An 18003-nucleotide genomic window follows, 5' to 3' on the forward strand; every position below is an offset into this window, starting at 1 on the left:
AATACACAAATGTGCTTTGGAATTGATTTTTTAAAAGTTATGAAAATAAATTTGAATAACAAAGGCAACCAAACAGATCAAATATAAAAAACAATTTGGATGGTGAACTGCTAAAACAAAATGACTATTAGAATTTGTTTTTTTGGTGTTACATTCCAAACATATCTTCCCTACCAAAGTATTTTGTCAAAACAAAAAATTTTTTTCACCAGTTCTAAGAACTGGTAACTGTTGTAGAAGTTTTGAGGCAAAAGAAAGACAAAACTACTGAAATGAGTCTAGGTGTAGTTTTTCCTAATAAACACTTAAAACTTCCTATTTTACTGAACAAAAAATTGCCAAATTCCATTCATCTCACTTTATTATTTACAATTAAATAGCCAGAAAAAGTTTCAGGTTATTGTTGGCTATTAAATTGCTCAGATGGATATCCATAACATCTAGTACCATGATCACTTGAGTGGTTACAACTGGAATTGCTTACAAAGGGCACAGGAGAGTTTGCCCCTTATTTCAGATAATGCCGTTCTTTCTGTTGTATACTTCAGGCCTTGCTGCTAGCATTTGGAATGGCACTCTAGATAAGATTTAGTTGCTTGTGAGGTAGACTTAAGTCGAGGCCACACTTGTACCATTGACCATAGTTCTTGCTCCTGCTTCATTGGCAGTGTCATTTACAGCTGTGTAGATCATTTTTGTTTTATCTATTAAGGGGAATAAAAAGAAAAAAATTCACCAAATTAGACAAGTTTATCCAAAAGCAGAGGTAACATGCCAGGAGCAAGAAATCATACCCAAGAATATGCCAGTCTATGTTAGAATCTATTCTGTACCACTTCCTCTTTTTGAAGGTCTTTTGAGCAGAACAAAGGATGGAGGTTAATTCCAATTCCAGGTGTGTATGTGTATTCAGAAAAGTATGAAGCTGGATCTCATTTAATCTGTTCTAAGATTATGAATGATATCTTAATTTTGAAATGTTTTTTCTCGTTTTTCATTGTGCTTTTCTACAACAAAGGACACTGATATCATCTTGTAGTTCTCTTTCTTAGGTTTTTGTGATACTGCTCTGTTTTCCTTCTGTCTATATGGCAGCATCTCAGTCTTCTATCTTATCTATGTCCCACCCTACCCTCATGTATGGGGGTCTCCTAAGGCTCTGTCCTGGATTTCTTTTTCTCTCTCCACTCTCTCTTGGTGATCTTATCTCCTGTGGGTTTAGTTATGCAAATAACTCGAGAGCTATATCCTAGTCTCTTGAAGTCCAATAGAGATCTCCAGTTCAACAAGTCAGAAACAGGACTTGATTTCTTTCTCAAACCTTCCTTTCTAACTATTCTTTTTCAGTAATGGGAGACATCTATCCCATCTTTGTTTAGAATCTTGGAGTCATACTTAGTAGTTCTCTTTCACAGCACTCTCTCTACTCCCATTTACATGGCAATTAATTGCCAAATCTTGGCAATTCAGTGTCAGAGGAGATTTAATTTTGTGTGTCCCCTTTTCTCTATTTACATGACCATTACCTTACCTCAGGCCCACTTGGACTACAGCAATAGCCTTCTCATTTGTTTAACTACATCTAGACTTGAATTCATTGTAATCCGTCCTCTTATATAATCTCAAAGTTGATATTCCCAAAGCATATGCCTCTATAGATGTATCTGTATCTGTTTTCTCCCTGATCAGTGCTCTAGTGACTTTCTTCTGTTTCTAAGATAAAATACAAATTCCTCTATTGGCATTTAAGGGCCTTACCAACACGTCTCTAGTTTATCTTTCCAAGTTTTTACTGCACGTTATTCTTTTTAATGTCCTAAGTGATCTAAGGAGACAAGTTTACTTGCTGTTCCCTATCCAGGACATTCTACTCCCTGTCTCTGCCCTGTCTCATACCTGGATAAAATATACTCCATTTTGGAATTTTTTCTTAGAATATAGCTTCCTTCAGGGGTTCAAGTGACTAAATACATCCTATTCTATCAGTTGTTAGCCAAACCTTTCTTTCCCCTTCACTCCTTCCCCCCCCAAATTTTGTTACGATGTACATGTCATTTCCCAAAAATTGAATCTCAAATCCTCAAAAGCAGGGATTTTGTTTCTCTCTTAATGCCTGACACATAAAAGTTTGTTGAATGATTTTATGAAACAGAAACATCCCTGGAAATAGCAGTCTGGAACACATTTTTCAGACCCACTCGGACATTCTATTAAGTTGTTTATGAGTTCAGGGGCACCTATTGCCTTAAGTTTGAGTCCTCAACAAGACTATGTAATTAATTGGTTTCTAGGTAACCAGAAAATTTGCTAATTTTTTTTTAATTGGAGTTTTTGTTGCCATTTAGTGTGTTGGATTTAGACTAAAGAAGACCTTAATTCAGATCCCTCCACAGATACAAGTAGCTGTGTGACAAGTCAAGGCAATTAAATTTCCTCATTTGTAAAAGAGAAGGTCCAACTTAATGGCTTCTAACATTCATTCCAGCACTAAATTGATGAATCAATGAATGAATCACACCTACCTATTTGGATGAGAAAGGGTACAGATGCTAGTGTCAGATTGCTCTGATTTCTAATAAATCTAGTTATTAAACACTTTTAGATCATCACCTCTTAAAACATTATTTTAATCTTTAAGCTGACCATAAAAATAGGTTTTTATTCTTTTGCTTGTCATCCACTTCCCAGCTATTTTTTGGATAGCCTTGCCAGCCAAGAAGCCTTTCTGCTGGGACCAGAAATCATGCCCTGGAAGTTTTAATTCTTATTCCAAGAATGGAACCCTAGGGTCCCACCGTCCTCATTAGTGACTTCCTTAATCCAACACTTGCAGTTCAAATCTAGCCATCTCATCAATAGCAATATATGCTGCATATACATAAACTTCTCTCCTACCTCCTCAGTTCCAGCTCTAGAATTGTAATCATATCTTCCAATTGTCTCTGATGAGGGCATGTTAAAAGGTCCTATACACTAACTCAATATTCTGGACCAAAGTGCCTCCTTCCTGTTCTCCAGTCTCTGTGTTTTCCCCCCATTAGAATGTAATCTCTTAAGGATAGGGACAATTTTTGCTTTTGTATTTGTATCCTCAGAACTTAGTTGACACATAATTTAGGATTTTTTCATTCATTTGTCTTTGGGTCATTAATTTACTCATTAACTTTTTTCCTGCCTCGCATAGAAAACTTAAGGTATCTCTCTAAACCTCAATTTTTTTTAATAGCTTTTTATTTACAAGATATCTGCATGGGTAATTTTTCAGCATTGACAGTTGCAAGTCCTTTTGTTCCAATTTTTCCCCTCCTTTCCCTCACCCTCTCCCCCAGATGGTAGGTAGATCAATACATGTTAAATATGTTAAATACAATATATGTATTCATGTCCATATAGTTATTTTGCTATACAAAAAGAATTGGACTTTGAAATAGTGTACAATGAACTTGCGAAGGAAATCAAAAATGGAAGCGGACAAAAATAGAGGGATTGGGGATTCTATGTAGTAGTTCACACTCATTTCCCTGAGTTCTTTTGCTGGGTGTAACCGGTTCAATTCATCACTGTTCAATTGGAACTTATTTGTTCCATCTCATTGTTGAAGAGAGCCACGTCCATCATAATTGAACATCACATAGTTAAACCTCAATTCTTAAGGAATTTTAGAATCACTTCAAATGTCTTCTTCAAAAATAATTTGATCCTTAAAAGTGTTTTGGCACTGAAATGTGACAATATTTACATTAAACCAATAAAATAATTGCATGACAACACACTGAAGTTCTCAATGCTCAGAGATAAAACCTCATTACAATGGGACAAACCCATTAATATTATAGTTGTAATGACTGGACTGGTCAGTGAGGTCAATCCTTAATGTAGCATGCTCTGTTAATGAAATCTTCATGTGAATTTTAGAGCAGATGTCTCTGGTCTGCTTATCACATAAATAAGAGAAAATGTTTGATGAGTTGTTGAGCAAAAGGCAGTCATGTGGACCCCATTTCCTCCATAGTTACATTCAAAGGGAATACATGAGAGAAAATAGAGACCTTAATTTTTCCATCAGTATATTCCAATATCTGCCCAGTGTACCAGCCTCTGTGCTTAGTCTTTGTGCCTTCTCTCAAGTAAAAGAGTATATTGTGCCTGCAGGGGAACTTTCAGGTAAAGATCTGAGCACAGACTAGGAGAGGAGTGAAAAACTTGTAGTCCCCAAGAATTGGCTCTAAAATTGCCCCCAAGAGCCTGAAGCTTGGACCAGTGCTTCCTCACCATCAGGTAAATAGAGCCCAACTTTAACAAAATTCAAAGTCAAGAAATAGCCTGAAAAAAACTAACAAACAAAAATGACCATAAAAGAGCAACTGCAGTAGCGGGAAAAACACATAAACAAAATCCGAAGACAACAATGGGAAAATCACTAAAGGCAAAGTCTCAAAGTAAAATTCAAATTGGACAACAAATCCAAGAATTCCAGAAAAATCAGAGAGAGATGAGTGGTAGAAACAAAAAAGCCCTATTTCCCAAAGAAATGGCAAAAGGACACAAAGACAAACTGAAAAACAGAATTGGTCTAATGATAGAGGCACAAAAATTCACTGAAAATTCTTTAGAAAATAGAACTGGCCAGGTGGAAAAAGTGTAACAAAAGCTTACTGAAAAAATAGTTCAAAACTACCTCAATACCCTAGACCCAGAAGGTAAAGTAGAAATGGAAAGACTCCTAAAATAGATTCCAAAGTGAAAACTCACTGAAATATTAGTCAAATTTCAGAGCTCCCAGGTGAAGGAAAAAATGTTGCAAAGCATCAGAAAAACCAATTCAAATATGGAGCCACAGTGAGAATCACAAAAGATTTTGCAGCCTCCATGTTAGAGAAGCAGAGAGCTCAGAATATTGATATTCCAGAAGGCGAAGGAGCTAGGATTACAATCAAGAATTACTTATCTAGAAAAAAAGAATATAATCCTTCAGGGAAAAATGAATATTTAATGGAGGATTTTCAAGTATTCCTAATGAAAGGACCAGAGCTGAATAGGAAATTTGACATTCAAAGCACAAGAGGTAAACATGAAAGAAATAAGGGACTCAATAAGGTTAAACTGCTTATACAGTTAAAAGGAGTCTACATAGAGGGCCCAGGTATGAGTCAATTTTGTTAGGAAATCTACAAAAGAAAACAGGAGAGAAAGAAGGATGTACTATGAGATGGGAGAAAAAGAATGAAGGAAAATCTCACATAAAAGAGGCATTCAAGGAAAAGTTTTTACAGTAGAAGAAAAAATGGGTGGATTGAGGGATATGGCAGGCAACATTTGAACCTCACTTTCATTGGAATTGATTCCAAAAGGGAAGAATATATTTGTGTATATATATATATATATATATATATATATATTACATGCACATTCAGCTGGATATAGAAATCCAAGAGGGAAGATGGAAAGATGGTAAAGAAAAAGGGATTGTGTGATAAAAGGGAGAGAAGATTAAAGAAGGCAATGATGAAAAATAAATTTGAGGCAGGACAGGGTAAAAAGAAAAAGATAATTAGAAGAAAATGTAATGGAAGCAAATACTCAATAATAACTGAATGGGAATGGGATGAACTCCTGTATAAAATGGAAGTAGATAGCTGAATGAATTAAAATCAAAATCCAACAATAACAAGAAATATACTCAAAACAGATATAGTGAAAATGAGGAACTGAAGTAGAATCTATTATGCTGAACCTGAACTAAAAAAAAGGGTGACAATCATTATCTCAAAAGGAAAAGCAAAAATAACCAAATTAAAAGAGATGAGGAAAGCTACATAAAAGGCACCATACACAATGAAGTAACAAAAAAATTTTACATCAAATTTCTCTGATGAAGGCTTCAATTCTCAAATATATAGAAAACGGTGAAATTTGTAAAAATAAGAATCTTTCCCCAATTGATAGTCAAAGGAAATGAAGAGATAGTTTTCCAGAAAAGAAATCAAAGATATCTATAATCATATGAAGAAATTCAAAAAGAAAATCATATGAAGAAAAATCAGGGCTTAAAACTTTTTCCACTCATAACCTCTTTTTGCTCAAGAAATTTTTACATTACCCCAGTTATATAAAAGACATACAGTAATTCCTTAACACCAAACCACATTCAGTTATGAGATCCCATATGGTATCTCAACCCATAGTTTAAGAATCTGGATTTTAAATACTAATTGGAGAAATGCGAATCATCATTACACACATTAGTATATGAGCATCCCCTCAAATTCCTATCTGTAATTTATAATTGGTGGCATCCAAAGGTCATAATAATAAAAAGAAGTTAGAAGAAGTTATGGTAATATTTATAAAATTATTTAAGGTTTACAAAGTCTTTTATAAATTATCTCATTTTAAAATAATATATATTTTATTAAAGCAATATAATATTTTATAATTATCTCACTTAAAAGCAGCTCTTTTTGTAAGGAATTATAAACTGAGTGGATGCCCTTCAGTTGGGGAATGGCTGAAAAAAATTATGATATATGAATGTAGTAGAATATTATTGTTCTATTAAAAATGATGAGCAGGCTGATTTCAGAAAAACCTAGAAAGACCTATATGAACTGATGCTGAGTGAAGTGAGTAGAACCAGGAGAACATTGTACACAGTAATAGCAAGATTATGTGATGATCACTTGTGATGGGCTTGGCTCTTCTTAGCAATTTGTTGATTCAAAACAATTCCAATATACTTGGGATGGAAAATGTGGTCCCCATCCAGAGAAAACTGAATGTGGATTGAAGCATAGTATTTTCACCTTTTCTTTCTTGTGACTTTTTCCCTTTTGATTTGATTTTTCTTGTGTAGCATGATGAATATGGAAATATGTTTTAAAAATTGCTGTTTTTTGGGAAGAAGAAAGTGAGGAAGGGAGAGAGAAAAATTTGGAACACAAAATCTTACAAAAATAAAAATCTCTTCATCCTCAAAAAAAATCTTTATCCTCAAAAAACTTGGGAGACTGGTGGTATTTTACATGAAGATGAAGAAAATGAGGCACCAAGAAGTTGTGTTTATTTGAATTTAGATCTTTTTGACACCAAGCCCAACATTATCCACTATGCCAACTAGATAGACGCCCCATATGTCTATTATTCTTTGTGGAGATATTTTTCACACTATAGAGTCAGCATAATTTTGAAAGCAATGACATCCAAAATATCCCATCATACTCATTTTTTTGTCATTCCACCAAATCTTCTTGCTTTGTGACTAAAAAATTTATATGGAGAATAATTACTAGCTGTAGGTACTGGCTTTTCCTTATAATATGGATAATACATTGTCAAAAGCTTCAGCTTTAGGAAAGACTTGCCCCTCAACTTAGAAGCAAGCATACTATCCATAGTACTTTAGTTTTGAATGATTTGATGTTGTTACTGTTCCTTTAAACTTTTGCAGGGGTCCTCAAACTAAGGCCCGCAGGCCAGATGCGGCAGGTGAGGATGATTATTCCCCTCACCCAGGGTTATGAAGTTTCTTTATTTAAAGGCCCACAAAACAAAGTTTTTGTTTTTACTATAGTCCGGCCCTCCAACAGTCTGAGGGACAGTGAACTGGCCCCCTATTTAAAAAGTTAGAGGACCCCTGCGAGTTTAAAGGATTCAATATAATTATGAAATATTTCTCAGTAAGAGCTATTAGTAGGAAATATAGCACATGGTAGACTCCCTATGAGCAAGACCAGTCTCCAGGGAGTAAAGGATGGCAAAAGACAGTACCTGCCCTCAGGGAGTTCACACTCTAATGGGGGAAACTGAAAAAAGTGGGGAGGGGAAAGGTAGAGGGGACCTATATGAAGGCATGAGAAGATGTTTGCTGTAGACTTCCTTTTTACACAGAATCTGGGAGGAACTCTGATGTCCACCCTCTACCATCTCCAATAAGAGGATGGAGGTACCCAAGAGGGCTTACTGAGAAGCTTTGAATTTCAGGTTTGCTTTGATCTTGTAGGCAGATGCATTTCTGGAGACATTAATGAAGTTCAGATGGGCAGAGAGGCAGGAAATCACATAGACCGAAGTTTAGAGTGGGTAGAAATAAACTGGCCTTGGAAAAGGTTGAGATATGACCTCATTTGGAGAATGGCTGAATAAATTATGATATATGAATGTTATGGAATATCATTGTTCAATAAGAAACGATCAATAGGATGATTTCAGAGAGGCCTGGAGAGACTTGAACTGATGCTAAGTGAAGCATGTAGAACCAAGTGAACATTATGCACAGCAACAAGAAGATTATATGATGATCAATTCTGATGGACATGGCTCTTTTCAACAGCGAAGTGATTCAGGCCAGTTCTGATAGTCTTGTGATAGAGCTATCTGCACCCAGAGGGTAGGACTGTGGGACTTAGTATGGATCACAACATAGTATTTTCACTTTTTTGTTGTGGTTTGCTTGCATTTTATTTTTCTCATTTTTTTCTTTTTTGATCTGATTTTTTTGTGCATGATAATTATAGAAATGTGTATAGAAGAATTGCACATGTTTAACATACATTGGATTACTTAACATCTAGGGTAAGGAAGGGTGGGAGAAAAAAATTTTGAACACAAGGCTTTGCAAGGGTGAATGTTGAAAATTATCTGCATATGTTCTGAAAATTAAAAGCTTTTTAAAAAAAAGGGAAAAGATTGAGAAAAGTTTGATGCTGATCCTACTGTTCAACTGGGAAATGGTTATGCAGGGCTAGAGTCATACTGGGGCCAGTTTTAACAATGGCAGGTTGACAAGGAAAATAGTTGCAAAGTAATTTCCTTTTCTATGCCAAGAAGAGGAAAAAAACAAACAAACAATGGGGGCTGCTAGCAAAGTGTGAAAGACTCTGTATCAGAAGTTTAATTTGTTGGTTAAAATGATGGCAAAGCAGATGTGGCTGGGAATATGAAAGAACTGATTATCTTTATTCTTTTTCCCTTGCCCTGTCTTGGCTGAGGAGACATGCACTTGTTTCTGAACTCCTTCATTTACATGGCTATAAACTGTAGTATTGTTATTTTTTGAGACTATCCACCTATCTCACCAAGACTCAAAGTAGAACCTCTTTTTTTTTTAAGTATTTTTTTATATTTATGTATTGTTATTTAGTTGTTTCAGATGTGATCTGATCTCATTTGAGGTTTTCTTGGCAAAGATACTGGAATGGTTTGGCATTTTCTTCTCCATCTCATTTCACAGATGAAGAACTGAGGTAAACAGAGTTAAATAATTTCCCAAAGTGTCTAAGCCTGACAGACTGTTCAAGTGGTGCACAGTGGGGAAAGGGAAAGGATGAGGAAGAAAAAGAGGAACTATTCTTGAGAGAGAAAGCAGTTATAAGATGGCAATTTCTCCTTATTACTTATTGCCCTCTAGTCAGATAATTCTATGTACTTTTATCCACAGATGGAATGATGAATCAGATTAGAGATTTTTGTGTCATAGACCCCTTTAGCAATCTGATGACTATCAGACTTATTAAGATAAGGATTTTGAAGGCATAAGATAAAATGCATAGAATATAAATTATACTAAAATACAGTTATCAGTTTATATATTTTTTAAAAACAAATTCACAAATCCCAGATTAAGAACCTTTGGATTATATGATCTGAGTTTTCAGATCTTAAAATCCTTATGACAATAAAGTGCTTTGAACTCATTTCAGTAGAGGTGATCTGTGTTTAGAAGTCACTACTCTAGCATTAATAACAAGAACTTGCTAAAAAAAAAAAAAAAAAGAAAAATGTTATGCATTTTAATCTAAGAAGTTACTGTTTTGTCCACTCAGGCCCATAGCTACTGTAGCTTGAAAGAACAATGCCTCTTGTAAAGAGACCTATTTATTATTTTTTCTGTGACAGGTCAGACTCTGGTCACAGAAGTTAGGAAATAGTGTTTCAATACTTACCCTTGGGAGTCCTCATTTTATTGTAGCACTTAAAGATGGCAATAAGGAGAAGCCCTTCCCCAAGCTGGAAAATCATGTAGAGGAGAGGAAAAAAGAAGAGTGGTCCAATCACTTCTGGAGGAAAGGTCACATTGAGGATGGTAGAACACAGCTGAACATTCTGGCATCCAGTTTCCATACTCACTGTGCGTCTGCATCTGTGTAGACATATCAATCCACAGGCCATCAGACAAGCCACTTCAAGAGGATTAATTACCACTGTGATCTTTTCCTTCCTTTGTTCATGAGACCAAAATGCATTGAATGGTAATAGACAAACTGATGGATGAAAATAAATATCTTGTTTGTACCTGAGTGGTCATTTATGATTTATTTTTACCTGTGCTTAGCCTTATGTTTAATGTTTAATGACTTGGATAAAAACCTAGATGACTGTTTATTCAATCTACAATGACACCAAAGCCAGAAGAGATGGATTCATCACATTGGATGACAGACAAACCCAAATCTTGAAAGGCTAGGACAATAGACTATGACTAATAATGATATAAACTGAGATCTTTTGGGGGGAAGAGTTGAGAGGACTGGATGTGAACTGTGTTGCCTTTAATCTGCGGGGGAAAGTTGATTCGGGGTCCCAAATTCTCCCCTAGGAGGAGCACACCCTCATGTCCATAAAAGAAACTCCCAAGATAAGTAATCTTATTCAATTTCGAATTGAAAATCAGTGTCCCAGATTCTTCTAGTGATAGGCCCCTGGCTTGGGGCCAAAGATCAAAGCAGCCCCAATATATCTAGCCCCTATTTGTCCAGACATTCTGCAAAACTATCCTACCAGGATTCTTTGTCCACTAAGAAAGCTGTCTTCTTAGTGGAAATAAATCAAATCAATCCATTTTTTTGCCACACATAGACTTCGAGTCTGCGAATTCTTTTGCAAGGGATCTGCGGCACCAACCAGAGGGGATCTTATACCTCAATTCTCATACCTTATCATTTGGTGGCCCGGTATAGGGATCGCCGAGAACCTGGCTGAGGTAAGCCCCTTTTTGCTGGTACTCTATTCTATAGCTAGAACGACCCAAATTCCTGGGAAAATTAGAGTTGTTTGGAGCTCCATGCTCAGCAGAGTTCTCTATCTAGGGATGTGCAGACTGGAATTCTGCGCTCTGACAAAAAGTCCCCTTAATCAGGGAGTGTTTTTGTCAACTCTCTCTCTCTCTCTAGGGACGCCTCAGAGAACAAGGTGCTATAGAGTTGGGAAATCTGGGGCTTGTGGCAAAATGGGGCAGTCCACTTCTATTCCTAAAGATTCTCCTTTAGGCTGTCTCTTAAAAAAAAACAGAGACAAATTCGGTTTGAAAGATCTCAAGATAAAAAAACTTATTTACTTTTGCAATGCTGCCGGGCCTCAATATATATCTTAGAGACCCAGGAAAAATGGCCAATTGTGAATCCATTAACTACAGCACTATCCAGCCGCTTGATTTGTTTTGCCTTTGGCAAGGTTAAGTGGACTGAAGTTCCCTAAATCTTTATGGCGTTATGTCAAGATCCCGAATTAAGACAGCATTGCAGAATGCTGCTAGTAAGATTTACTGCAAGGGAATTGAAGGTAGAATATCTCCTCCTGTTGTACTGTAGATTAGAAAAAGAGAATCTGGGATCTGGCCCAAAAGTTTGGGGATGACATGGCTGCATCCTCCTCTTCTGGTAGATACCCCCAGGGGCTGTTGCTGTGCCTGTCTCAGACCTCGGGTGAAACTACCAGGAGGGGAATAGTGATAGAGAGAAAAGGGATTACCTCTTAACCTGCCTCACTGAAGGCATGAAGAGGGGAATTAAAAAGCAGATTAATTATGACAAATTTAAGGAGATCACCCAAACTGAGGAAAATCCTGCTCTCTTTCAGAGCCACCTTGTAGAGGCTCTAAGAAAATACATTAATCTGGACCCCACTTCTCCAGAGGGGACCACTGTCCTCACCATGCATTTTATTAACCAATCTGCCCCAAATATGTGGAGGAAGCTACAGAAGTTAGCCTTAGGTCCCCAAACTTCCCAGGCTCAGCTGTTAGAAACAGCTTTTGGAGTCTTTAACAATAAGGACTGAGCTGCAGCTGAGGAGGAAGACCACAGGACCAGAGCAAGAAATAAAGAGCAGGTCCACATCTTGACTGCCGCTATTTCTGGAAAACACAGAGGTTCGTGTTTTGTGTATAATGGGTAAGGCCACTGGGCATGCAACTGCCCTCAGGGGAAAAAAAACAAAAACAACCCTGGCCCTTGCCCTGAATGCAACAAGGAAGGGCACTGGAAGAGGGACTGCCCAGAGGGTTAGAGTAACTGCCTCAAGCCTCGCCCTCTGGTCTCTTCAGGCCCAGCAGTGACAGGCCGGGGTTTGGGAAGGCGCCCCCCCCCCTTACTCCATCATAATCCCTGAACCCAGGATTACTTTGGATATAGCAGGTAAAACCATTGAATTTCGTTTTTGATACAGGGGCCTCTCTTTAGGTTCTGCTCTGACATTCTGGTCCCACTCAACCACAGGATAATGGGAATTGAAGGGAAACGTAAAACTGTTTTAAGACTTTTCCTCTGCTTTGTCAGTTTGGTGACTGGTTGTTTAAACACTCCTTTCTTATTATTCCCTCCTGTCCTGCTCCCTTATTGGGGCTGGATTTAATGGTGAAATTGGGGACCCAATTTTCTCTTCTCAGACCTCCAAGTGACCTTTTCATGGTTCTTTCAAAACCCTCCCATATTCCCCCTGAAATCTGAGAGAAAATAGATTCTTCTGTCTGGGATCAGGGGATTCCTGGGAGGGCCAAACACATCACCCCAGCCTTAGTTAAGCTGTGGGACCCTGGTATATATCTCCATATATGTCAATACCTAATAAAGTCAGAGGCTAGGAAGGGTTTGCAATTTCTGATTCAAAAATTTCTTTATCTTTTTCTTTCTTTCTTTCTTTCTTTTGCTGAGGCAACTGGGGTTAAGTGACTTGCCCAGGGTCATACAGCCAGGAAGTGTTACATGTCTGAGGTCAGATTTGAATTCAGGTCCTCCTGACTTCAGGGCTGGTGCTCTAAACACTGAGCGCCTTAGCTGCTCAAAGAAATTTCTTAAGTATAAGCTTCTAGTTCCCTTGAAGTCTCCAATTCTTTCTGTTAGAAAATCCAGTGGGGAGTTTCGCATGGTTACAGGACCTTGGGGCAATTAATGAGTCATCATTCCAATTCACCCCATTGTGCCTAATCCTTATACTATCAGATTCCAGGAAACACAAAATGGTTCTCTACCATAGACCTTAAAGATGCCTTCTTTTGTATACTTTTGCATAAAGACTCACAATTTCTCTTTTCTTTTGAATGGGCGGAGCCAGGGGAACATCCCCACCAACTAACTTGGACAGTTCTGTCTCAAGGCTTCCGAGATAGCCCACACATATTTGGACAGGGAATTGGAGCTGCTTGACAGCAGTCTTATCCAAGTATGTGAATATTTTAATCTACAGTCCCACCAGATAAGAGTCCCTAAATGCAGCCATGAAAACCCTAAATTTTCTAGCCTCAAGGGGCTACAGGGTCCCCTTACCCAGTCCATCAAATATTTGAGCCACAATCTTACCCCCTACTTCCTGCTCTCTAACTTAGGAAAGGACTATTTTAGGCCTCCAGACCCTGCCTCATAGCTGGTTTCTGCAGAATTTGGATTCTTTTTATTGCCAAGCCTTTACAGCAGTGGCTGCCATGGTCCTTTTAATTGAAGAGGCCTCAAAACTAACTTTGGGACAGCTAGTAGAGGTTTTAACCCACCACCGAGTTCAGAGCATTTTAGAAGCCAAAGGGCATCAATGACTTGCTAATGGAGGCTTACTAGATATCGGGCTCACTTGCTAGACACCCCGAACCTGAGTCTCTGGGTGTGTCACACTCTTAACCCTGCCACTGCTCCCTGACAGCACTCAATCAGGAAACATTCATAATTGTGAGGAAGCTTTAAATTCTGTCTACTCCAGCCCAACTGATTTAAGAGACATTCCTCTTGACAACTCAGATGGTGAATGGTTTACAGATGGGTCAAGCTTTTTTGAAAATAGGGAAAGAAGTGCAGGATGTTCTATGGTGACTCTCAACAACACCCTAGAAGCTAAGCCACTGCTCCCTGGGACTTCTTATATTTCTTCCATAGTTCACAGGAAAAAACCCTTGCAGAAGAAAGGGGTTATTACCTTTCTTCTCTGGCTGGTTTGAAACACCCTCAAACCAACTTTTAATCCCAGAGGCAAGTCAGTGGAAACTTATCTTTGGTCTTCATCAAGCCATGCACCTGAAAAGAAATGCTCTTCAATCCCTTATTGTTGGAATCTTTACAAAGTGTTAAGCCATTAGAGTTGATAGAGACAATAATTATGTAATTTGGCATGGTTCAATATGATTGATTTGATCTTAGAAAGAGATATTTTGGGCCAGAACTTGAAACAAGATACTAAGTGGAATTGATTGAACAATGCTTGTGTTCACACCTTTAGAGAGCTCATAAGTATCTAAGTACTCAATGGAGTTCACACGTTTGGGAGATTTCAGGGCTTAGTATGGCTTAGTATGAGATATCCGAATTCACACCTCCCGTAGGGCCAGAGAGCACTCTGGGAGATAACCCAGAATCCCTCTCTCTCCAGAAGGAGGAGTTAATTTTTGGGAGATCATATATATACAGGAACCTCTTAGAGCTTGAGGGAGTTACTTGGGAACATTCCTAGGGGTCGTAGAGGAGCACTCTGGGAGGAAGCGCACAAGCCCTATCTTCGAGGCAAGAGAGATTTCATTGCATCTTCTACCTTGGTGCTGGCTGGAGTCAGAAGGACAAACCTTTGGATTTGGAGACATTCGGAGGGAGCTCTTGGAACCAAGCAGAGAGATAGGCCTGAGCTAACCAAGCTATATTGAAGGACACAATAAAAGCTCTGAATTTTTATCGCCTGGCTGTGTTTTGGAAAAAGAACACCACCGGGCTATATTGAAGAACCCAACACCTTATGAAGCGCATTTTCACTGGTCACAAGCTGGGAGAAACAGTCAGACAGAACTGCCAGGCCTGCCCAGTTTGTGCCCAAATAAATCCTGAGGGAGCTGTGGTTTCACAGCTCCCCCTCTCCTGAAGCCTATTCAGAGAAGGGTCACATACCCAGGGGAAGATAGGCAAATAGACTTTACGCATATGTACCCCTGTAGAGGTTTCAAATTGCTTCTGGTTTTCATTGATACCTTTACTAACTGGATAGAAACCTTTCCCTGCAGGAATAAGAAAGCTCAGGAAGTATCATACCTCACTTTGCACCTAACTCCTTACAGAGCAACAATGGCCCGGCCTTCACTTCCCAAGTAACCCAAAATGTAGCCAAAGCCCTCAAAATCACCTACCATCTCCACTCTGCCTGGTGTCTTCAGGCTTCTGGGAGAATCACACCCTCAAGTGAGTCCTTACTAAACTGTGCTTAGAGACTTGAGAGGACTGGGTGAAGAATCTCTCCCTAGGGCTTCTTAGAGTCCACATTGCACCTTAGGAGAATATTAAACTGAGCCCCTTTGAATTTCCCCTGTAAATCCAGGGGACATGGCATACTTGAAATCTTGGAAACCTCAAGATGTAAAGAGGAAAGGACCATATAAGGTCATTCTGACTACTCCAATATCAGTCAAATGGGAAGGGTTCCCCAGCTGAACTCATATTTCTAGGATTAAAAATGCTGCTTCTGTTACCTTTCCTTCAGATATCTCAGAATATTCCTATGAGCCCATAGAGGACCTGAAGTTTCTCTTCCACAAGAACCCTAAAAACTCTGGAGAAAGATGGGTGAAATTGTCTTTCTCTCCCTATAATCTCCTTCTTTACTTCTTCACCATGACAACTTTACTCCTAATCCTCTCTCTCCAGCTTTCTTGGTGTTACTCTGTGAGCCCTTGCCAGTGGGGAGATAACTTCCTAGTCGGACTAGAGAACTCTGCAGGTAATGGGGGCATTCAGGATTGTTGGGTGGGCCATCAACCCTTCCCAAGGCGGCCCACAGATGCAACCTAATGCATTTTTTGCAAAGGTCCCATTCCCAAATGTTGCCATCTCCACCTTGGATGCCACCCCATTTGTACTAGCTACAGGGACTACTCTGACCTGACTATCCCCGTTCTTCTTGCTGGGAAAGATCTCATATTTACACATTACCACACCCATGCCACAGAGACAGTAGTTGTCACCGTGGCCCATAATGGCCATATTTACATCCCTGATGTAGGGATGTTGACTTGTACCACCAATACTGTTGGTACAAGTGAGTATGACTCCTCTCAAAACTGCTGCAATTTCACCTCGGCAGCCTGTCCCAGCTGCACAGATGGGCTAGATGTAGCTATGATTATGGGCCACCCCAAAAAATAACTGTAGGGTATCCATTCCAAGATTATCCTGGCAAACTTACTCATAATGCTTCTACAGCATCTTCCTTGAAGTTTCTTCATAACCTGAAAACTAACATTCCAATTGATAGAATGTCATGTAACTACAATCATCCTTGAGGGGACAAGTAACCAGGAAACTGCTACAAAACTTGACCTCAGGTACCATCTGTGCGCCAAAGGGATATGCTTTTCTATGTAAAGTAAGTTCTCCATTCCACGTCAATGTTTCTAGGGGACTTGTTAAGAAGAATGCCTCTGATTGGAACCCTCCCCAGCTTGTAATTCTCTCTACAGATTAAAGAATGGCATGCTATATGAGGGTCAATTGATCCTTATATATTCAGGCTGCAGATGAGAATATTTAAGGGGCATATATTTGAAGAGATGTCATGGGAAAGAAATTAGCTGTTATGTTTGGGCAGAGATGGTCGAACTGGAGGTATGGTGGACTTATGCTTATTTGAACTCTTCAAGCAAAAGTTCAGTGACCCCTTACTGGATATGTTATAGTTCAGGTCAAGCTGGACATCATGGCCTCTGGGGTGATTTCTAATTCTGAGATTCTTTTAGTTTTATTTCCCATTATTTCCTTTAATATACTTTAGCCAAATTAAATAACCCTTTCCTAAACTTTCCTACTTCATTTTCTTTGTTTACTCTTTTTGTTTTGGGACAATTGGAGGGTAAGTGACTTGCCCAGAGTCACACAGCTAGAAATATTAAGTATTTGAGGCTGACTTTGAACTCAAGTCTTCCTAAATTCAGGCTTGATGCTCTATCCACTACACCATCTAGCTGCTTCTCTTTGTTTACTCTCTATCCTCCTACCCAAGAGCAATGCCAAGAATCCACTGCCCACAAATCTGGGGAAATGCAGGAATCTTCTAGTTCCTCCTTAAACAAACTAGAAATAGAAAAAAGTAGGACTGTAATGGAAGATAGAAGCCAAAAATCACACCTACCGTTCATTAAGACGTAAGATAGCTGAGAGGATATAACCCAGGGTGAAGCCAATGAAAGGCATCAAAGCAGAGGTAGCCACAAGGTGAAATGTCATGATATACATGATGCTTTGGCCAACATTGATGGCAGAAAGCACAGCAATGACCACTGATGAAATGAGCATTATGATCATTCCTCCCTGAAAATGAGAATCATGAGAAAAAAATAAGTTTAAAACAAGAGGAAAAGAAAAACTTTTAATTTAAAAAATTTTTTAAATGCTTATTTTTTATTTTTAAAGCTTTTTTATTTCCCAAACACATACATAGTCTTCATCCTTCACCCTGCATAAAATCCTTTTTTTTATTCTTTAGTAATCCCAATTCCTGAATGAAATTGAAGGCCCTGTTTTAATTACCTCTCCATCTTCCATTTTCATTCCCAGGAATAACAATAACTATTTTGAGTACCTTGCTTTATATGCATGCTCTCATTTGATAATCATCATAATTCTGTGATATACAGTATTATCATCTCTATTTTATAAACAAAAAAATTATGGAGACTGAGAGAAGTTTGCTCAGGATCACACAGCTAATAAGTATTAGAAGTGAGATGTTATTCCTGATTCCATATCAGCACTCTTTCCAATTGCTTCTCAT

General features: G+C 38.4%; 1 protein-coding gene across 2 annotated transcripts in view; it reads right to left on the reverse strand.

Annotated features, from left to right (window-relative positions):
• Positions 1–287: 287 nt before the first annotated feature.
• Positions 288–18003, reverse strand: part of SLC10A1 (solute carrier family 10 member 1) — a 47161-nt gene continuing 29445 nt past the window's right edge. For both annotated transcript variants that reach the window (XM_023503124.2, XM_003756393.4), the window contains exons 3-5: positions 17362–17540; positions 9942–10138; positions 288–704 (exon numbers count right to left, since the gene is read on the reverse strand). In XM_023503124.2, coding sequence (XP_023358892.1) covers positions 610–704; positions 9942–10138; positions 17362–17540 — 471 coding nt within the window. In that variant the 3' untranslated portion in view covers positions 288–609. The remainder of the gene's footprint in view (positions 705–9941; positions 10139–17361; positions 17541–18003) is intronic.

Source organism: Sarcophilus harrisii, chromosome 2 (genome assembly GCF_902635505.1).
Source record: "Sarcophilus harrisii chromosome 2, mSarHar1.11, whole genome shotgun sequence".
In the NCBI taxonomy this organism is placed as follows: Eukaryota; Metazoa; Chordata; class Mammalia; order Dasyuromorphia; family Dasyuridae; genus Sarcophilus; species Sarcophilus harrisii.